We start from the raw sequence: 17,099 nt of genomic DNA, 5'->3' as shown, positions 1-17,099 counted from the left end.
TTGTTCCGCCTGGCCTTTGGCTTGGAGCCAATTTGATTCCCTCCCTCCCTCTTTCTTTTTTCTTTTCCTTCGCCTCCTGTGATGAGGCTACATTTTAATATTTTAATGTTCCATTATTTTAATGTTGTATTTTATTTTTGTTTTTAAGTTGTAATCATTCAGCTTGTTTTTATTATTGCTTGTAAGCCGCTCTGAGCCCAGCCTTGGCTGGGGAGGGCGGGGTATAAATAAAATATTATTATTATTATTAGGCTGAATAATAAATAATTATTAAACATTAAAATTAAATTATACCCAAATGGTTTTCTTTTTATTAAATCCTACTACATCTGAATTTTTTGGAAAAGAAAAGGGTTGAACCAAGAGATGTTTACCTTGTCTGCTACTCATTGAGATCGTTATTTTTCTTGCTAAACATCTCTGTGTGTGCTTTTTTAATGGCCCAGTGGATTGAAAACTTAGTAAGTAAGTTTGATCATAGCAGAAATGCTTGTGCTTCAGTATGACTGATGTGAATGTGCTGCTTGGTTCCTAGTTAGAAGCATAGGGAACGTTTGCGCTTTTAATTTTTTTTGCTAAAGAACTGATGTGTCACTGGCACAATTTAGTTTTGCTTTCAAGTAATGTAAATGTAGTTCACCAAAAGATTTATCACCCTGAGTTAACGATCTTGATAAAATCTTGCTTCTCTTATCTTTTACACTACTGTTTTGGGAAGAGGCCATTGCTCAGTGGCAGAGCTCACACTTCGTTTGCAGAAGGACCCAGGTTCAACGCTTGGAGCTTCCAATTAAAAAGGAATTTAGACAAGTTTAGTAGGGCAAATGGCAGGGGCCCATGTGCCCCAGAGGACTGAGGGTGTTTGCCAGCATCCCTTTCTCCTTTTTCTTATCAGGACGGTGCATTGGCAACAATTCGCACTGTGCAGCGAAGAAAGGGTATAGGTGAGGCTGCAGCCACCCGCTAATCTTCATTTCATCAGAATGCCTCTGGGCTCTACCCTAGCAAAAATGTTCAAAAGAAAAGAAAAAAGAATGGTCTTCCATTCCTGCCACAACTGGCATGTGCTCACCCCCAACATGAATTTGACCTTTGAGCATTCCATTCAAATCGTCAGAACTCTTCAGCTAAGGGCTGACTGTTCAAAACAAATCTTGAAAGGCCCAGTTGTTCCCTTGGCCTGCTAACTCATTGCTGAAGGAGAAAACCACCTCAGGGGTGGTTCTCCCGGCTACTTGCAAAGTGAATGTGCTTTGCTGGAGACCTCCATCACCTTTTACGTAATTCCTGAGTTCTTTATTCCATGAGGGATGGTGTAACAGGAGGGGAATGGGGTGAGACTGAGCAGAAATGAAATGGGTGCAATCTGCTCAGTTCTCCTTGGAAGAATTTAACAGCTGGAGCAGACCATTTCTGGGGCTAGGGTGCTCATCAGGTATTGTTAGGGAGGGAGGGGATATGGGTATTGTTTCCTAGATTTTCTTCCATTCCCCATATGCCATTCCACATATTCCCAAACGTCTGCTGATATAAGGCAGCTCTCCATATCCCTATGCCATGGGTCTTGTGAGGGATGGATGCCGACCAACCAACCAACCGTCTTGCTATATATGTGATCTATATTGCCTTCTTGAGAGCACAAATTGAACAGATACTCATTATGGTATGCCATGATCAACTGTGAGAATCTTAGCACCCTAAGAAGCTTATCCTGGGTCAGATTGCTGGCCCATTCACTGAGCATTGTCTGCAAAGGCTAGCAGAGGATCTCCAGGATTTCAGACATGTATTTTTCTCAGTTCTTCTCAGAGATACCAAGGATCGAAAGCATTAGTTCAACTCCTGAGCCTTGGGGTAGATCCTAGAGGTACATCCTATGCATAGTCTTAGCTGTGGGGTGGGGAGAAAAGGGGTTGTGGTTTGCGTTTTTCCATTGACTTCAGTGGGAGTATGTAATTTACTTTACCTCTTCCACTGCCTTCTTAGAGGGTGGAGAGAAGCCACAAGCAGCAGGGAGTTCCTCCTTTGTTCATGCTCTGCTGTGCTCCTGCTCCACCGATTCTTCCCTCGCTTATGCTGACAGTATCCTGCCAGAAGAAAGGCTGCTTTGGTGGTAGACTTTGCTGGCATAAGGGTATCTCTATGCCCACATAGAGTCTAGTCTATTGTTCCTATCCCCACATAGTGGTACCCCCTTAGGGGTAGGATTGCATTGTGAATCATCTTTTCAAAACTTCTGGCCCAGTTTCAGGAGCCTTTTCTGATTTAAGGAATATGTGTAAAAACCCGTATCCTTGCGTGGAAAACAGCCCCTGGCAAAAGTTGTAATACTCCCATTATGAGTGAGGATTATTTATTTATATTATTTCTTTCATAAGCGGTTTTTTTTGTGTGTGTGTGTGTGTTAAATTTACAGCAACTCTTACTCACCCTTCGAACATCCTTAATCCTTTCAGAAGTATTCCGTTGGCCACCGTGCTTCTCATCTTCTTTGGAAGTGAGAGAGAGAGAGAGAGAGAGAGGAAAGGAATGTACTTGATCTGCCAAAAAGAAAAGAGGGAAAAAATCACAGAAGAGGTCCCTTGGTATATAAAGTTTGCAGCCAATAAACTTGTTGTTGTTTGAAATAAGATTAGTAAATGAACAATAACTGCAAGTGTCGCCAAGGAGAGTAGAACACCATTAGAAGCAAACCAAACCATAAGCAACCATGTTTCTCCTGTGTATTTTCCACACCGCCACTCATACATGCAAAACTCGGAGTGTTTTATGGATCTTTTTCTGATTTTATCTTATATGTTGTACTCTGCCTTGCTATATTTTTATGAAAGTGTGGGTTATCCATAAATAAATAAATAGAATAAGCCACGAGGTCACCACCTCCAAAGTGGAAGAGTGTAGTTATACTCCATATCTTGTCAAGTTATATAAGACTTCCATAGGTCTAGGTCCCTGCAAAAGGATGTCTCCAGCTAAGTTTTACTCAGAATAGACCAACGAAAATTAATGCACCTAAGCTAGCCATGCCCATTCATTGACTATTCTAATTAGGACTAGTGTTGGATACAACTCAATGACCATCTTCCTGTAACTGCCTTAGGAGGAGAACACACTTCAGCCATCAGGGCCCTCTTGGAGCTGTCCAAGGTCCTGTTCTTGTTTGCCCTCTGATTTGACCTGCCTTCACTGGACAATGCCTGCTTCCCCAGTGAGCCTCAACCTCCCACAAATCTGAAAAAGCAAAAATTGCAGATTAAAGGTGTTCAGTCCAAACGGGGATTGGGACACAGGGAGAGGGGACCTCATCTGTTTGTTCCTGCTTTGATCAGATGTTTGGGGAGGGGCAATCTGGAGTTAAATGGCTAAAGACTCCTCCATGCCATAATCCCAGTTTGGATTGGGCCCCCCATAATATACTACTGGCTTTTCAAAATATTTAGCCAGTGACTAATTGAGTGAATAATATCATGTCTATTTGATCCCAAAAAGTTCTAGAATACCATCTTAAAAGCCCTTAGCCAATGAATTAATGACACATATTGAATGAGTTGCTGTGCTACTCATACCTTGTGGGGAGGTGTGTGTGAATCTGAATTTCTGATACGGTTTGTAGATCATGGCAAAGTATAAGACTGACATACAGTAGTACCTCAGGTTACATACGCTTCAGGTTACAGACTCCGCTAACCCAGAAATAGTGCTTCAGGTTAAGAACTTTGCTTCAGGATGAGAACAGAAATCGTGCTCCAGCTGCATGGCGGCAGCAGGAGGTCCCATTAGCTAAAGTGGTGCTTCAGGTTAAGAACAGTTTCAGGTTAAGTACGGGCCTCCAAAACGAATTAAGTACTTAACCTGAGGTACCACTGTAACTCTAATATGACATAAGACCCCCCCCCCCCAATGATGAACTCCAGTAACCATGAAACCAGCCTGATTCCAGCCACCTGCTAAAAAGCATCCAGGAATCTCCTGAATTCACACACATCTTGGCTTAAAGGTTAGCACATGCAAATTTATTTGTCAAGTACAAGATACTCAACTCTTCAGTGAGATTCAGACCTGAAGCCAGATCGCAGACAAGAGATAGCCAGGTTCAGATAATGGCAAACCACCACAAGTCTTTCACCCTTTTTGTTAAGCAAATGGGAACAGGATTACCAAAGCGAACTAGGCAGGAAATTCTGGAAGGGATTATGGAAACTGCAGGAATCGCTCAGTCCACAGCCCTCTTCCATCTATACTGATGTACCTTGGAAAATTAGTATTTAAAAACCCATTCAATTCAAAGGGCAGTTAGCTCTCATAGCTCCAACAGGACAGAACTTACCCAGTGCTTTCCTTCCCCCCTCTCCTAGTGTGAGTCTATGGCAAAATTGTCATGCCCATTCTTCTGTAAGCTTCATAGAATAGTTAGAAATATTTAACTCTTTAAAGTGTGTATGTATTGTGCCACCTGCTTCGACTGTAACTCTGCTGTCTAAAGTAGCATTTATATATAAAGTCATGCCTCAGGTTGAAGTAGCTTCGGGTTGAGCGTTTTCAGGTTGCGCTCTGCGGTGACCCGGAAGTAACAGAACACATTACTTCAAGGTTTCGCCGCTCATGCATGCGCAGACGCTCAAAATGACGTCATGCACGGAAGCGGCCAATCACGACCCGCGCATGTGCAGACACACAGACGCAGGTTGCGTTCGCTTCAGGATGTGAATGGGGCTCCAGAATGGATTCCGTTCACATCCAGAGGTACCACTGTATATCTATTCTGCCACGCCTATTTTATATAATAAACCAAGCTTTCTTTATTTTTGTGTGTGAGAGCTTCTTGTGGGCATAAGGTTATGGGTTAACACACACATCATAACTCCCAGCAAACGATCCTAAAGCTCTCAGAAGTGTGTATATGAGCATGCATGAGTGCTGGCTGCACACATGTGGACACACAAACCTGCAGCCTTTAACCATACATTTTTTCAAGGATTTCATAGACTGGTCATTTTCTTATATTGGTGCATTATGCTATAAAGTCACAGCCTCACAGAACTGCTAGTCTCACCAGGGAATTTTTAAGATCTCCTCTGTAATACCCATCACCCTTGGTTCAGTTACCCTAGCAGATAGTTATCAGGTAGCTGTGGTGAACCTATAGCCTCATCCTATAACCAGATTAGTTACAGTATAAAATGTCTTATTTACTTGATGCACATTGGTGCCCCTGAGTGCATTCTACATTTCAAGAAGTTGCATTCCAAATTCCAGGCATCCCTGCTTCTCATTTCAGGAACTGGAAGATGAGAAGCTTGGTTGATTTTTAAAAACAGAACAGGCTGTTCAGCCATGTGGCAAAGATACTGCCATTTCCCAAATGTGTTAAGAACAAATTTGGAGCATTGCAAGAAGTTAATTGAATTCAGTATTGTGATCAATATGGATATATTCTCCAATTATTAGAGTTTGGAATATCTCCATACCAGGGGAAAACAGAGAGGTCTTGAGTTGCTGTTTTTTTTAAAAAAAAATGTGCAATGCAATCCTATTGCGTGTTTACACAGAAGTAAGTTCCACTGTGCTTAATTTACTTCCAGGTAAGAGTACATAGGATTGCAGAGGTTGATGTAGAGGAGGAATGAGAATGGACAGATCTGTCTGCTTCTGTTTATATCAGGCTCTTCAAGCATGTTTCCACATCAAGCTGCATTTTAAAAACAACAGCAGAAATATGCACATGGTATTTTCTCCATAAAATATGCATTTTTATTCTACCCTAAAATACATATTTTGGTGTGCATGGTAACCTAAAATGCTTGTTTTATCTGTATTTCAATATTCATTTGTTTTTTGAATGATCAGTTTGTGGTTCTGTATTGAAAAATTGAAAGATGTGCAAAAACCAAAGCTATTTGTGTTCCAATCTGCACCTTAGCCTGCGGAGTGAATGGAGTCAGCTCACTTTAATATTGCAGACCCAACAAGATCTCCCAGCATCCCTCAGAAGAAATTGACATGGACAAAACGTGAAACAATTTGAAAAGCTGGATGGCTTTCAAAAAGATGCTCAGGCAAGTCTTGTTGTGGGGCTGATGTTCAAGCAAAGGGAACAAGTCTAGTGACAGACTGTCTGCCCGGCTCATAAATCTGCAGACAAATTTAAGTTTTCACCTGGAGCTACATTTACAAGTATGTCAATGAAATTAAAATCAAAGCCCCTTGCCTGGCCTGCGGGAAAGGAAATGCATCATGAGAAGAGAATGCTTTCCAGCACTCGCGGATCCTTCTAAGTTTCTGAAATCCTCCAAGTTAGCACTGTAGCAACAAGAATCCCAGAGTGGAATGTGTTGAACACGCTCATGATTAATGTGGCAGTTCTTCAGGAAGGATGTAAAGGTCAGGTTGAGGAGGACTCTGGTTATTTATGAGGCAGAAATCTTTTAGGTATTTCCAAGGGTGTTATTCAAGTCAGCATTATTCTGTGACTGAACTTGGATTTGACATTTCTGGGTTTCAAAGACAGTTGAGGAGAAATGCCTAGCAGGTTGTGTGTGTGGCGGTAGTTGAAAGGGGAAACAGAATGAAAATTAAGCTTCTAATCGTTGTTGCAAACATGTCACAAACTTTGTCTCCCAAACTGGGAATCTTTTAAAGATATTGTAGCTCGCTCCTTCCAACCATCATCATATGTTGTTCCTCTGTATTTCCATGGTGCTCTCAAAACAGCAAACATGCCAGAGGAGAATGTATTTCCTTTCATTAAATATAACCCTGATTACTCCTTGGCTCTAGGCATTTTTCATCAGCAGATAACAGTTCACTAATGAGATTGATATTGCTTTTTCAGCTGACTCATGCCAGCACTGGGATTAATCAGTTGGGGGGGGGGTTGTATATCCTTGTTCATAGACATAGTTGGCACTCTATATTTTATAAACCAAATGACAAAAGAATTGTGTTCTTTTCTAGGAGACTTTTCTATTATATATTCCAGCAGATTATTGCTTGGCTTTGAATGATTCTGCTGTTTAAACGGTGGCACCTTTTTCTTCTTTTTCTCTTTTGCAAACTGATTTTGCATTTTAGCATCACATATTGGCTGGATCCAGAATGATTTAGTCACACTTTAGTCCCATGGATACATCTGTTTCATTGTTTTTAATGGGACTAAATGACCTCTGATGTAGTCTTAATCCAACCCATTGAATTATTAGATTTTTGGATGGCCTTGCCCTAAAAGGTTGTCAAAAATATTTAAATAAATTAAATATTAATTAAAATTATGACAAAGTGTATTTACATGATGTAAAATAGATTTATTTAGCCACCAAGAATCATCAGAACATAAGAAGAGCTCTACTGGATCAGACCAAAGGCCCATCTAGTCCAACCTTCTGTTCTCACAATGGCCAATCTGCTTATGGAAAGCTCACAAACAGGGCACACTGTCTGGTTGCAGCTTCCAGCAACTGGTATTCAGAGGCATATTGCCTCTGGTTCTGGAAGTAATATAGTTATCATAAAATAATATGCATTGGTGTTGGTTAGAGCATGGTGCTGATAATGCCAAGGTTGCAAGTTTGTTCCCCGAATGGGACAGCTGCATATTCCTGCATCGCAGGGGGTTGGACTTGATGATCCTCAGGGTCCCTTCCAACTCTACAACTCTATGATTTCTATGAAAGTCTTATCCTCCAGGAAATCCTCAAATGAAATGTCTGGTTGGTTAGCAGCCCTTGGGCAGTTCCCACATGTGCCCAAAACTTTGCCCAAGTATCATGTACAGCTGATTTTACAGATAACTAATTCTGAGTATCTCTGGAACCTGACCATAAAGTTGCTGTGTAGTATTTAAGCATTGTTTAATTGCTTGATGTACCTATGTCAATAAAAAAAGCCTTCCCTGGTTAATTGCAACATGGCTGGAATGGGGCTGTTAATTTCTTTTGCAGGACGTGCTTGCCCCACCTCCTCTGTTTGCAAACGAATGTGGCTTCGAGACACTACTGGATGGACTGCTTACTTGCAAAATGAATCATGTTCTTTGAACCAGTACAATACATTCTACCCAAATGAGGCAGAGCTACCACTGACCTCCTCTTTTTGTGTGTGTTTTCCTGCTGTGGCAGTAGTCTCAGTGCGTCAAGCCTCTCCAGGGCTTCTCATTTGGCATTGTCTCCCTCGCTGTCAAAGGACCCTAGGAAATGTCGGGTCCTTCCAGGTTCAGAAGACCTTGAAGAGCACCCGCACTACTACTGTAGTTTAAGAGTAGTTCAACTTGAAAGGCTGCTGCTGTTCAAGTTTAGACAGTATTGGCCATGACAAAGTGGAAGTGGTATAGCCCTTTGCCCACAGTGCTTTGCTCTCGAGAAATAACCATTCCTCGGAGCAAGATTGGCTGACCAGAGAGCCCTGTATGAGTGCTACTGACTGCTTTGCCACAGGGGCAAAGTGGTGGTCTCGGGTCACAGCCACACAATACATTTAAGAAGTTAAGAAGAGCCCATTGGATAAGGCCAGTGGTGCAGCTAGTCCAGGGTTTCTGAAATGGGTCTCCAGCTGTTTTTGGACTACAAATCCCATCATCCCTAGCTAGCAGGACCAGTGGCCAGGGATGATGGGAGTTGTAGTCCAAAACAGTTGGAGACCCAAGTTTCGGAAATGCTGATCTACTCCAACATTCTGTTCTCACAGTGGCCAACCAGTTGCCTATTGGAAGCCTCAAAGGAAGGACCTGAGTTCAAGAGTGGTCTTCCCACTTGTGATTCCCAGCACTCAGAGGCATACTGTCTCCAACACAGAGGCATACTGTCTCTGACATGGAGGCAGAGTGTAACCACCATGGCTAGTAGCTCCTGATACTCCATGAATTTACTGAAAGACATCCAAATTGGTGGCCACCATAACTTCATGTGAGAGCACTCACAGCCATGTCTCTCTCCCCCCCCCCCCCAAGAATACATAAGACTGATGCATATCCCTGCCCTCCCTGGGCTGCTTTTCCAAAAGAAAGGTGTGATTGTTTCTGAGCACATTCATTTGTATGTTTACTATATGCTATGACTCTTAGAATTAAAGAACATGCTTAGCCCAGGACTACCCCACCCCACCCCTTGCAACTGAACCCACAGCCCTTCCACACAAAACTCCATTCCGTTTTCCTCTGACACTTTCTTCATTTCAGAAGCCTAAGTGGGGAGCCTCTCATTTGTTGCTATTTTTTAAACAATTGAGAGTCAGAAAATCTTTCTGATCTGCCACTTACCCTGAGGTCAACTCATAGATCCCAATTTACCAATAGATGACTGCTGTATGCCAAGGCCAGATGATGCCTATGTTATAATACAGTCTTCAACCATCTTAAAAACAATTCCCTTCCCTCAAGCCACTAACCGCACACTGCAGTGGCGTCACCAAAGGGAGAAAGCTAGGGAACGCTCCAAGAGTCGTCTTCCTATGCAGCCCTCTGAATACTGGGGGCTGAACATTGGCATTTCTGTGGGATCCCAGAAAGCACACCCCACTCTTCCCCTTAGGCAATGGTGATCATGCATGATGTGTGGGGCAGGAGGCGAGTGCTTACATGGTCTGAAACTAAATAGATACACTAGCGCAATGATTTCTGCTTGTGCCTTTTCCTCTCGATCTCTCTGCACAACCTCCCCAAATCTGCTCTAGAGGGTTGAGGAAAATCCCAGCACAGATTAAGCAGGGGGCAGGGGGAGTCCCTTTGCACAGCCCAAAGGATTCTTGCAGTAGTGAATCTATTTTCTTGTATAGTGCCCAAGGGCAGTTTCATCCATGCCACAATCAATGTCCCCTCCACAAATGTCTGGTGGTGGTTTGAACAATAGCACTGGGTGTGGTAAGGAGGAGCTGCCCTCTACAGATTGGTGTTGCTTGAGTTTATTTGGACAGAACCAGAACAGGGCAGTGACAAGATCTAGGCTGTGTAGGTGCACCAGCAGAGCCCATCTGGCGTTTCCACTGATGTTCACCAACCCTGGACTCACTGCTGCTGTGCCCTGCTTCAGCCCGATCTAGGTAAGCTGCAGCAATGTTAGAAGGTGGCTGAACATGTCCACCACCCCAGCAGCTATGGGGTGCCAACCCAGAGTACCCTGATGTGATCTGCCACTCAGAAACAGCCCTTACTTTATGTCACTGATGCACCATTCTTTTATGTGCTATTAAACCAAGGACAATAACAATGTTGTTGATATGTTTTTATTAAAAATGGATGAAACTGATATGAAGCAAGATCTACTTTTTTTTACCGCACACATAAAAAAATACAAATGCACTTTACAGTGTATTTACACAACATTTCCCACGTTTCAGCTTCCTTGAGTTGAAAACCAAAATGAGAAACTACAAAGGTTAAAATATCTATTTTACATTATCTACAAAATGTATATTCTACTCTGACCAAAAATCATAGGAAAACACTTTGATGCATGTGGGGAGGGGAGTGATGAGACATAAAACAGGTGTCTTAAAAAATATAAAACACATCAAAGCTCATTAAATAATTACATTAATAAATAGCTTTTTGTTCAAATTTACTTTTGAAGCTGCTGTCATGCGTATTTTGCTTTTGTTTACAACTCTATGGATACAAAGGTTTGGAAGAAAATGATCAGCATGAACAATGCTCCCCCCCCCCCCCGGTGTGAAATCCAAATCATTCCTTTTCTTTTAAATGAGAGGTGTGAGACATGGATTAAATACTTGATTGAGAACATGTGCCCATAAAAACACAACAGCAGCTCTCTACAATATAAAACATCGCATGTCCATGTCAACAGCTCTTTGTTTCCAGTAAAAAGAAGTTCATTGAGCTGAAGGTCTGGAGCCCATCTTGAAAATATAGATGCTCAACTCAACACCGCCCCCCCCCCCCGAAAAAGGTCCTTATGCACAGAATGCCCTTTTGAGTTTGGTCAAAGCCACAAGTATATGTACACCCAGCTGTGAAGCAAACAATGACATGATAGAGTTTTCATTAGGCAGTGATATCTGTAAAACAGGCAATTCATCGATAAGTTCAAATTTTAAGATGCATGGCTGAGTTCTAACTTGGGGGATGCTTCATGGATTTGCTGTTCCTTTTCCTCTCTTTATGATGCTGCGCGGGCTTTGTTTGAGATGCTCCTTCAAAGTTATGGCTGGATTCGTTGTGTTGCCTGGTGTATCTCTTGCACTTGCAAGCCGTAACGACAGTTACTTTGTAGGTTCTTGTACTTCCATCTTGACACTGAAGCTGAATCCTTTGGGTGCGGGTCTTGTCATTGACACATCGCCACTCCTGCGAGCTCCTTCTGCTCCAGTACTTGGAACCATAGCCTCCTCCGATCCAGTTAGGCAACACCGGCAAAGGGAGGCACTCCCCAGCGCACACCAGCTCTTTCAGAGGGTTTATACTGGTACATTGGCCATCAGAAATGTATTTGGTGGATCTCAGTTCCCGGCATCCAACTTGAACTCGACCTGTCAAAGGCACAGAATATGGAGGTCAACACTCAAATTCCAATGGCCTACATTTATTTCTTGCATCAGAGTAGCTCACAAAGCCTTGGTACCCATGTTTATATGTCCTTCATGTGGCAGAGGGATGGAGCTCCTTCCTGCTGCACTATGTGTAGATGATGTAATATGCAAGTCAGGAAGTCCATGTCAACATCCATATTTTACATTATTGCTCCTCCCCCTTGCTGCTGCAACCAACTTCATAAGAGTAACTGTTTGTGGATCTGCTCATGCAGGGATTCACAGAGTATTGCAGCAGCTACTTCTGTGATCACAAGATACTTCCCATCACCCAAGCAGCCACTGTAATTTCCCTTGATTCCCTGCAACACACATTTTACTGCACATACACGCCGGCCACAATAACACTGGCACCAAATCTCTTTTGAGGGTGAGAAATCGTGTCAGCAGGGCTTCCATGGAAGCTGGTATTTTGCATTCAACTCTTGCTACACCATCTGAATGGTGGAGGAATGAGAGGGGCATGTTTCTCCTCAGTCACATGGAGACTGGGCAAATGTCTGAACTGGGGCACAGAAAAGGTCGACCCCTGGCAGTCAGTTGATGTTTCATGGATGTTCTGGGTGATTATTTGGTATATTTTCCCACTATAGATGTGTACTTCATCTAGCCCAGTGTTTCCCAAACTTGGGTCTCCAGCTGTTTTTGGACTACAATTCCCATCATCTCTGACCTCTGGTCTTGCTAGCTAGGGATGATGGGACTTGTAGTCCAAAAACAGCTGGAGACCCAAGTTTGGGAAACACTGATCTAACTCAATGGAGGCCAGGCACTGATTATTGGCTTCTACCTCTCCCTCTGGCCCAGGGGTGGAGAACCTGTGACCTTCCAGATGTTGGTGGACTACAGCTCCCATCAGCCCCAGCTAGCCTGGCCAAGAGTTGAAGTCCAACAGTGCCTGGAGGACCACAGGCTCCACATCCCTGTTTTGGGCCAAAACTGAATGACTAGGTCTAAAAGCTAGTGGGATTGCCCCAGAGTAAGTAGGTTGCTAATTGTGGCCTGTTTGTATATAAGCTGCCTCAGCTTCTGATGGTATCAGAAGTAATACTGTGTTAAAAGCTTCCATCCATCTACTTGACTTGCATATTGTCCTGGATCTTGATCTAAGATGGATTTGATCCAAGATGTTAAGTATTTGTTTAGCTAGTGTGAAGATTTATGTGTGTTGTTTTGGGAGTTTAGGAAATTAATATGCTGGATTTAAATAACAGCAATACAAAAAAGCTCAATGTATGCATACCATCTTCAAGGAAAACTCTAGCTCTGAGGAAGATTCTTAGAAAACTGTATTCTATACATTTTTCTTTGTCAAAATACACAGTTTTCTTCAGGCGACAGTATTACAGTATTGCAACATTGCTTGTCAGTACGCTTACTTAAAACAGGTAATACTGCTAAACCTGAGGCAATATTATTTCATTTTTTTAAAAAGGCAACTGACATTGTACCAAGGCACTGAACCAGCCGCAAATACAGACATGTTTGTGCCTGCTTACATCTGCAGAGATATACCCTCAACGAAGTAAGCACAATTCCTTATTTTAATAATTACCCTTTGAAATGAACACACACCATGAATTTCAACACACACCTTTCACTCTTATGCTTTCTCTTTCTTAAAGAAAGTGGAAACTGTGCAATGTTATTTAAGAGCAATGCAAATAAGCAGAATTATAGTTAATGAGCAAAGCGTCACGCCCATGATATTTCAACTTATGTTTGCTGCTTTGATTTCAAGTAGAGTTGAGTGACCATTTTAGAAAAAGAAGAAGGAGGAGGAGGAGGAGGAGGAGGAGGAGGAGACATATTGACTTTTTTGCAGTCTCCTCAATATGGAGGGATATTTGTCTGGAAGAGCTTATGGGAAAGGTTTGTCTTATATAGGCACAACAGGACAACTCAAATTTACCAAACCTTTTTTTGGGGGGAGGGTGTTACGTGTAATCTAACACTCCATGCAGACTGGATTTTTCAACCAACTCCGTTTTTCAAGAACCAGCAGGTATTCCTTAAGGCACACTCTGCAAGGACATTCTTTTGTGCAAGAGGGCACCAATAGGGTTCGCACAAGAGATCTCCAAAATCTAGTAAGGCAAAGCTGAATTTGCTAATGAGCCAACATGCCATGTCCATCAACCAATTCCCTCTCTATGGTGACATTCTGCAGGAAGTCCCCACCCAGGTTGTGTGTGTGTGTAACTATTTATTACTTGAAGAGACTGCAGCTTCACCGACTATTCCCCACTCACTATTTTAAGAGGAATAGATTTCTGCACACTGTTCCTCACCCAAATAATTTTGATCCAGGTTTGCATCCTGCACCTGGCTCAGGAATGTGAGTGAAAGGAAGTGGTTACCACTTTGCATTGTCTGTCTTCTTCAGTGCTTGCATGCATACAACTTTAGCTCCCCTCCCACCCCCATAGTGACAGTTCGCTGACAATGAATGCATACCGGGCTGTTCATGTAATCTTGCATTGACAAGATATTTCCTGTGTATTTAAGCTACGCTTAGCAGAAATGCAGACAAGCCTTTTTCCCTTGTTTTAAAAAACGTGGTCATCAACTTTTTTTTACTCTTTTGGGAGACAAGGATGTTCTGGTTTATGGCTCAAGTCAACTCGACCACCACCACCCCCCAGAAAAAAAAATTCCCAACTGTGCCCCTCTTTTTTTTCCAGCCAAAAGCCTAATCAGGGGAGCAGGGCATTTTCAAAGGCAAGTTGGAGCAGAGATCCCGGGTAGGTAGTGAACCTGTTTGTTGACACTGACTAGAGGAGTTAAGCAGGTAAGTGCTAATTCAGGAAGTAAAAAACAAAAATGCTGGAACCAAATCAAAGCTTGGCTGCTGAAAGTAAATGTTAGCTTTGTGAAGGGGCACAGACGAGTGAGCTAGCTGAAAAGCCCGCTGAGAGAGAGAGAGAGAGAGAGAGAGAGAGAGAGAGAGAGAGAGAGAGAGAGAGAGGAGAGAGAGAGAGAGAAACTGACTAGAGGAGAGAAAGCATTGTCTCTCCTGAACTACAGTACTTTGTCCCTTACAAAGACGCTTTATGAGAAATGAAAGGTAATCTCAAGTAGCCCCCGATTTGGAAGGAGAAAAAAATAAATAACCCAAGCACTTCTCTTTTTCTTCATTTAATATTCTGTCTTTTGCTCCCTGTTCAGATCTCATGAGCACAAGATCCAGGAGACAACTCTCAAATGCAAAAAGCCTGGATCTAATTTGGAATTACTAATAATAAGCCTGCCACGTTTTTGGCACGAGAACTCATTCATTTTTATTTTTATTTTAAAAAAGCGTGCTTGGAGGACCCCTTGAGACGGAATTCTCCACAAGAACTTCTAAAGGGGTGCATCCTTAATGGCAAACACAATTCGACCTTTGAAACATCGTATGTAAAATAAAATAAAGGGCAGGGAGTGTACTTGAGGAGGGGATAACGAACAGAGCGCATCTGTACAACTCCAAACAGATACTTACTGGTCCGGTCGAATCCCGGGTGTCTGCCTCCATTTCTCGCTTGGTTCAAGGTGCTGTTGTTGCTGGAGCTGGCCGGAACGGGTTTCACCACGTGGGAATAAAGGATCTCGGTGGCATCGTTCTTGAAAGCCCAGCAGCCCTTCAGGAGCAGGCAGGCGAGCAGAATGCCAGAGAGCTGTAGAGCGGAGAGGAGCATGGCTGGCTCAAGCTGTGTGCGCGCCTGTTGAATGCCAGCTCCTGCTGCTGCTTCCTCCGCCGCCTTTTCTGCAACTGTGAAATTCCTCCCAGAGACTCCCTTTATATAGTCCCAGAGGCTTGGCACTCGTGGAAGTGTAAGCTTGGGGAGAGCTTCAGGATGAAAACACAGACAAGGAGAGGGTGGGATCCCCTGGAAGCAGCAAAGGATTTTTTTTTTTAACCAGTGGAAGGCTGGAGCAAAGGAGGAGCTTAAGGGGGAAAAGTCACTAATTGCAGGATTCCTAGGCCAGGTTTTTGAGGATGGGGAGAGGGAGGGAGGAATCGAAGAGCTGTTCAGTAGCAACCAGACACTGCAGAGGGGATAAGCTGGTTTGCCGTTTCTGACACTCTGCATACCTGACTCCCCCTCTCACCTGCTGCATACTCACAATACCTTTAAAGCACATTCGAAGCACATTTTCTCCTTCAAAGAATTCTGGGCACTGTGGTTAAGGGTTGCTGGTGGGAATTGTAACTATGGGAGGGCTAAACTACAGTGCCCAGAATTCTCTGAGGGGGGGTGATATGCTTTGAACATGTTTGGATTCAAGGTTTCAGGAGTATGCAGCCTGAATCACTGTTGCCAGCAAGGATTTGTCTTCCTAAGACTTTCTACTACTGTATTGGGTGGGGGAGAGAGATGGATTTTGTCATTTATGTGAAAGATGCAAAATTGTTCTGCACACTGCGGAAAAGGTTCAGGGCAAGCATACTTTTCTGGAAGGGGGAGAAAACGGCAGCCCACTATATGTGTCCCGTGAATAATTTAATGATGGCCTAGAGAAAGATTTTAATAATGTAGCTTTGATCAACGCAAAGCTTTCCTAAAGCAACGTTTGTGTTAGGGGAATTGTCTCTTCTCAATGTGCTAGAAATTCTCTGCTGTACTTCTCTGACACTGCTGACAAAGATAATACGCATTCTTTGCCCCAAAGGAAGTTTCTTTAGACAGCTTCGGCAGCTCACATGGCCCAAGTTAGCCTCATTAAGCCCAGTGGGAATACTCTAGCATAAGTGGCACATAACTTGGAGCTTTCACTTCATGAATCGTCTACTGCTATTTGAAGGATGTGAAAGTATATTTTACATAATGAGTAATAATAAGCTGTTCTGCAAAGAGGGGAAGGAAATCTTGCTTTGACCTGTAGCGTTCTGCTGATGTCTTACTTCCAGATATTAAGCATTCATTTGAGATTCCTCTCCCTGAGATACGGGGCAACTGGTCCTGCAATGACCACATGCAGTGCCAAGCCACTAACCATAGTTTAAGCATATTAGTCTGGCATGCCTCCACTTTGCTCCTTCCTCCATTGGGGAGGAACAAGCATGCAGTATAGCTGACTTAGTGTTATGTCTGACAGCCAGTGAGATGTAGTGGTTAGAATGTTGGACGTGGAGGACCTGGGAGATCTGGGTTCTAATCCCCACTTGGCCATGAAGCTCATTGGGTGACCTTGTGCCAATCACTGTCTCTCAGCCTAACCTACCTCACAGGGTTGTTGTGGGGATTGGATGAGGAGGGGGAGAACCATGTATGCCACCTTGAGTTCCTTTGGAGGGGAAAAAAGCTGGGGCACAAATGAAAAAAAAATAAACAAATAAATAAACCAGCGCTCTTAGCTGGCTTTGTTCCAACAACCAATGTTTGTGGTACCCTGATTGTAGCTTTTTTGGCAGAAACACACGTCAAAGCTGGATTCCTGCAAGGCACTGTCTGCACTTGATCTAGGTCAGGGTTTTCCAAACTTGGGTCTCCATCAGTTTTTTGGACTACAATTCCCATCATCCCTGGCCACTGGTCCTGCTAACTAGGGATGATGGGAGTTGTAGTCCCAAAACAGCT

At 43.1% G+C, this 17,099-nt stretch overlaps 1 protein-coding gene and 1 long non-coding RNA gene across 2 annotated transcripts; one reads left to right on the top strand and one right to left on the bottom strand.

Annotated features, from left to right (window-relative positions):
* The first annotated feature begins 267 nt into the window (after nucleotides 1-267).
* Nucleotides 268-6,763, top strand: LOC309353842. Its single transcript, XR_014162058.1, has 2 exons — nucleotides 268-2,585; nucleotides 5,583-6,763. It is a non-coding gene; the product is annotated as an uncharacterized lncRNA (long non-coding RNA).
* Nucleotides 6,764-10,196: 3,433 nt separating this feature from the next.
* Nucleotides 10,197-15,317, bottom strand: SOSTDC1 (sclerostin domain containing 1). The gene is made up of 2 exons (XM_081883420.1): nucleotides 15,020-15,317; nucleotides 10,197-11,475 (listed from the first exon to the last, which is right to left on the bottom strand). The coding sequence occupies exons 1-2, from the start codon at nucleotides 15,213-15,215 to the stop codon at nucleotides 11,060-11,062; spliced, it is 612 nt and encodes a 203-aa protein (XP_081739546.1). The 5' UTR covers nucleotides 15,216-15,317; the 3' UTR covers nucleotides 10,197-11,059.
* Nucleotides 15,318-17,099: the final 1,782 nt, after the last annotated feature.

The sequence above is a fragment of the Podarcis melisellensis genome, assembly GCF_964234715.1.
Source record: "Podarcis melisellensis genome assembly, chromosome: 12".
Lineage (NCBI taxonomy): Eukaryota > Metazoa > Chordata > Lepidosauria > Squamata > Lacertidae > Podarcis > Podarcis melisellensis.
This window is presented reverse-complemented; position numbering and strand designations above follow the sequence as displayed.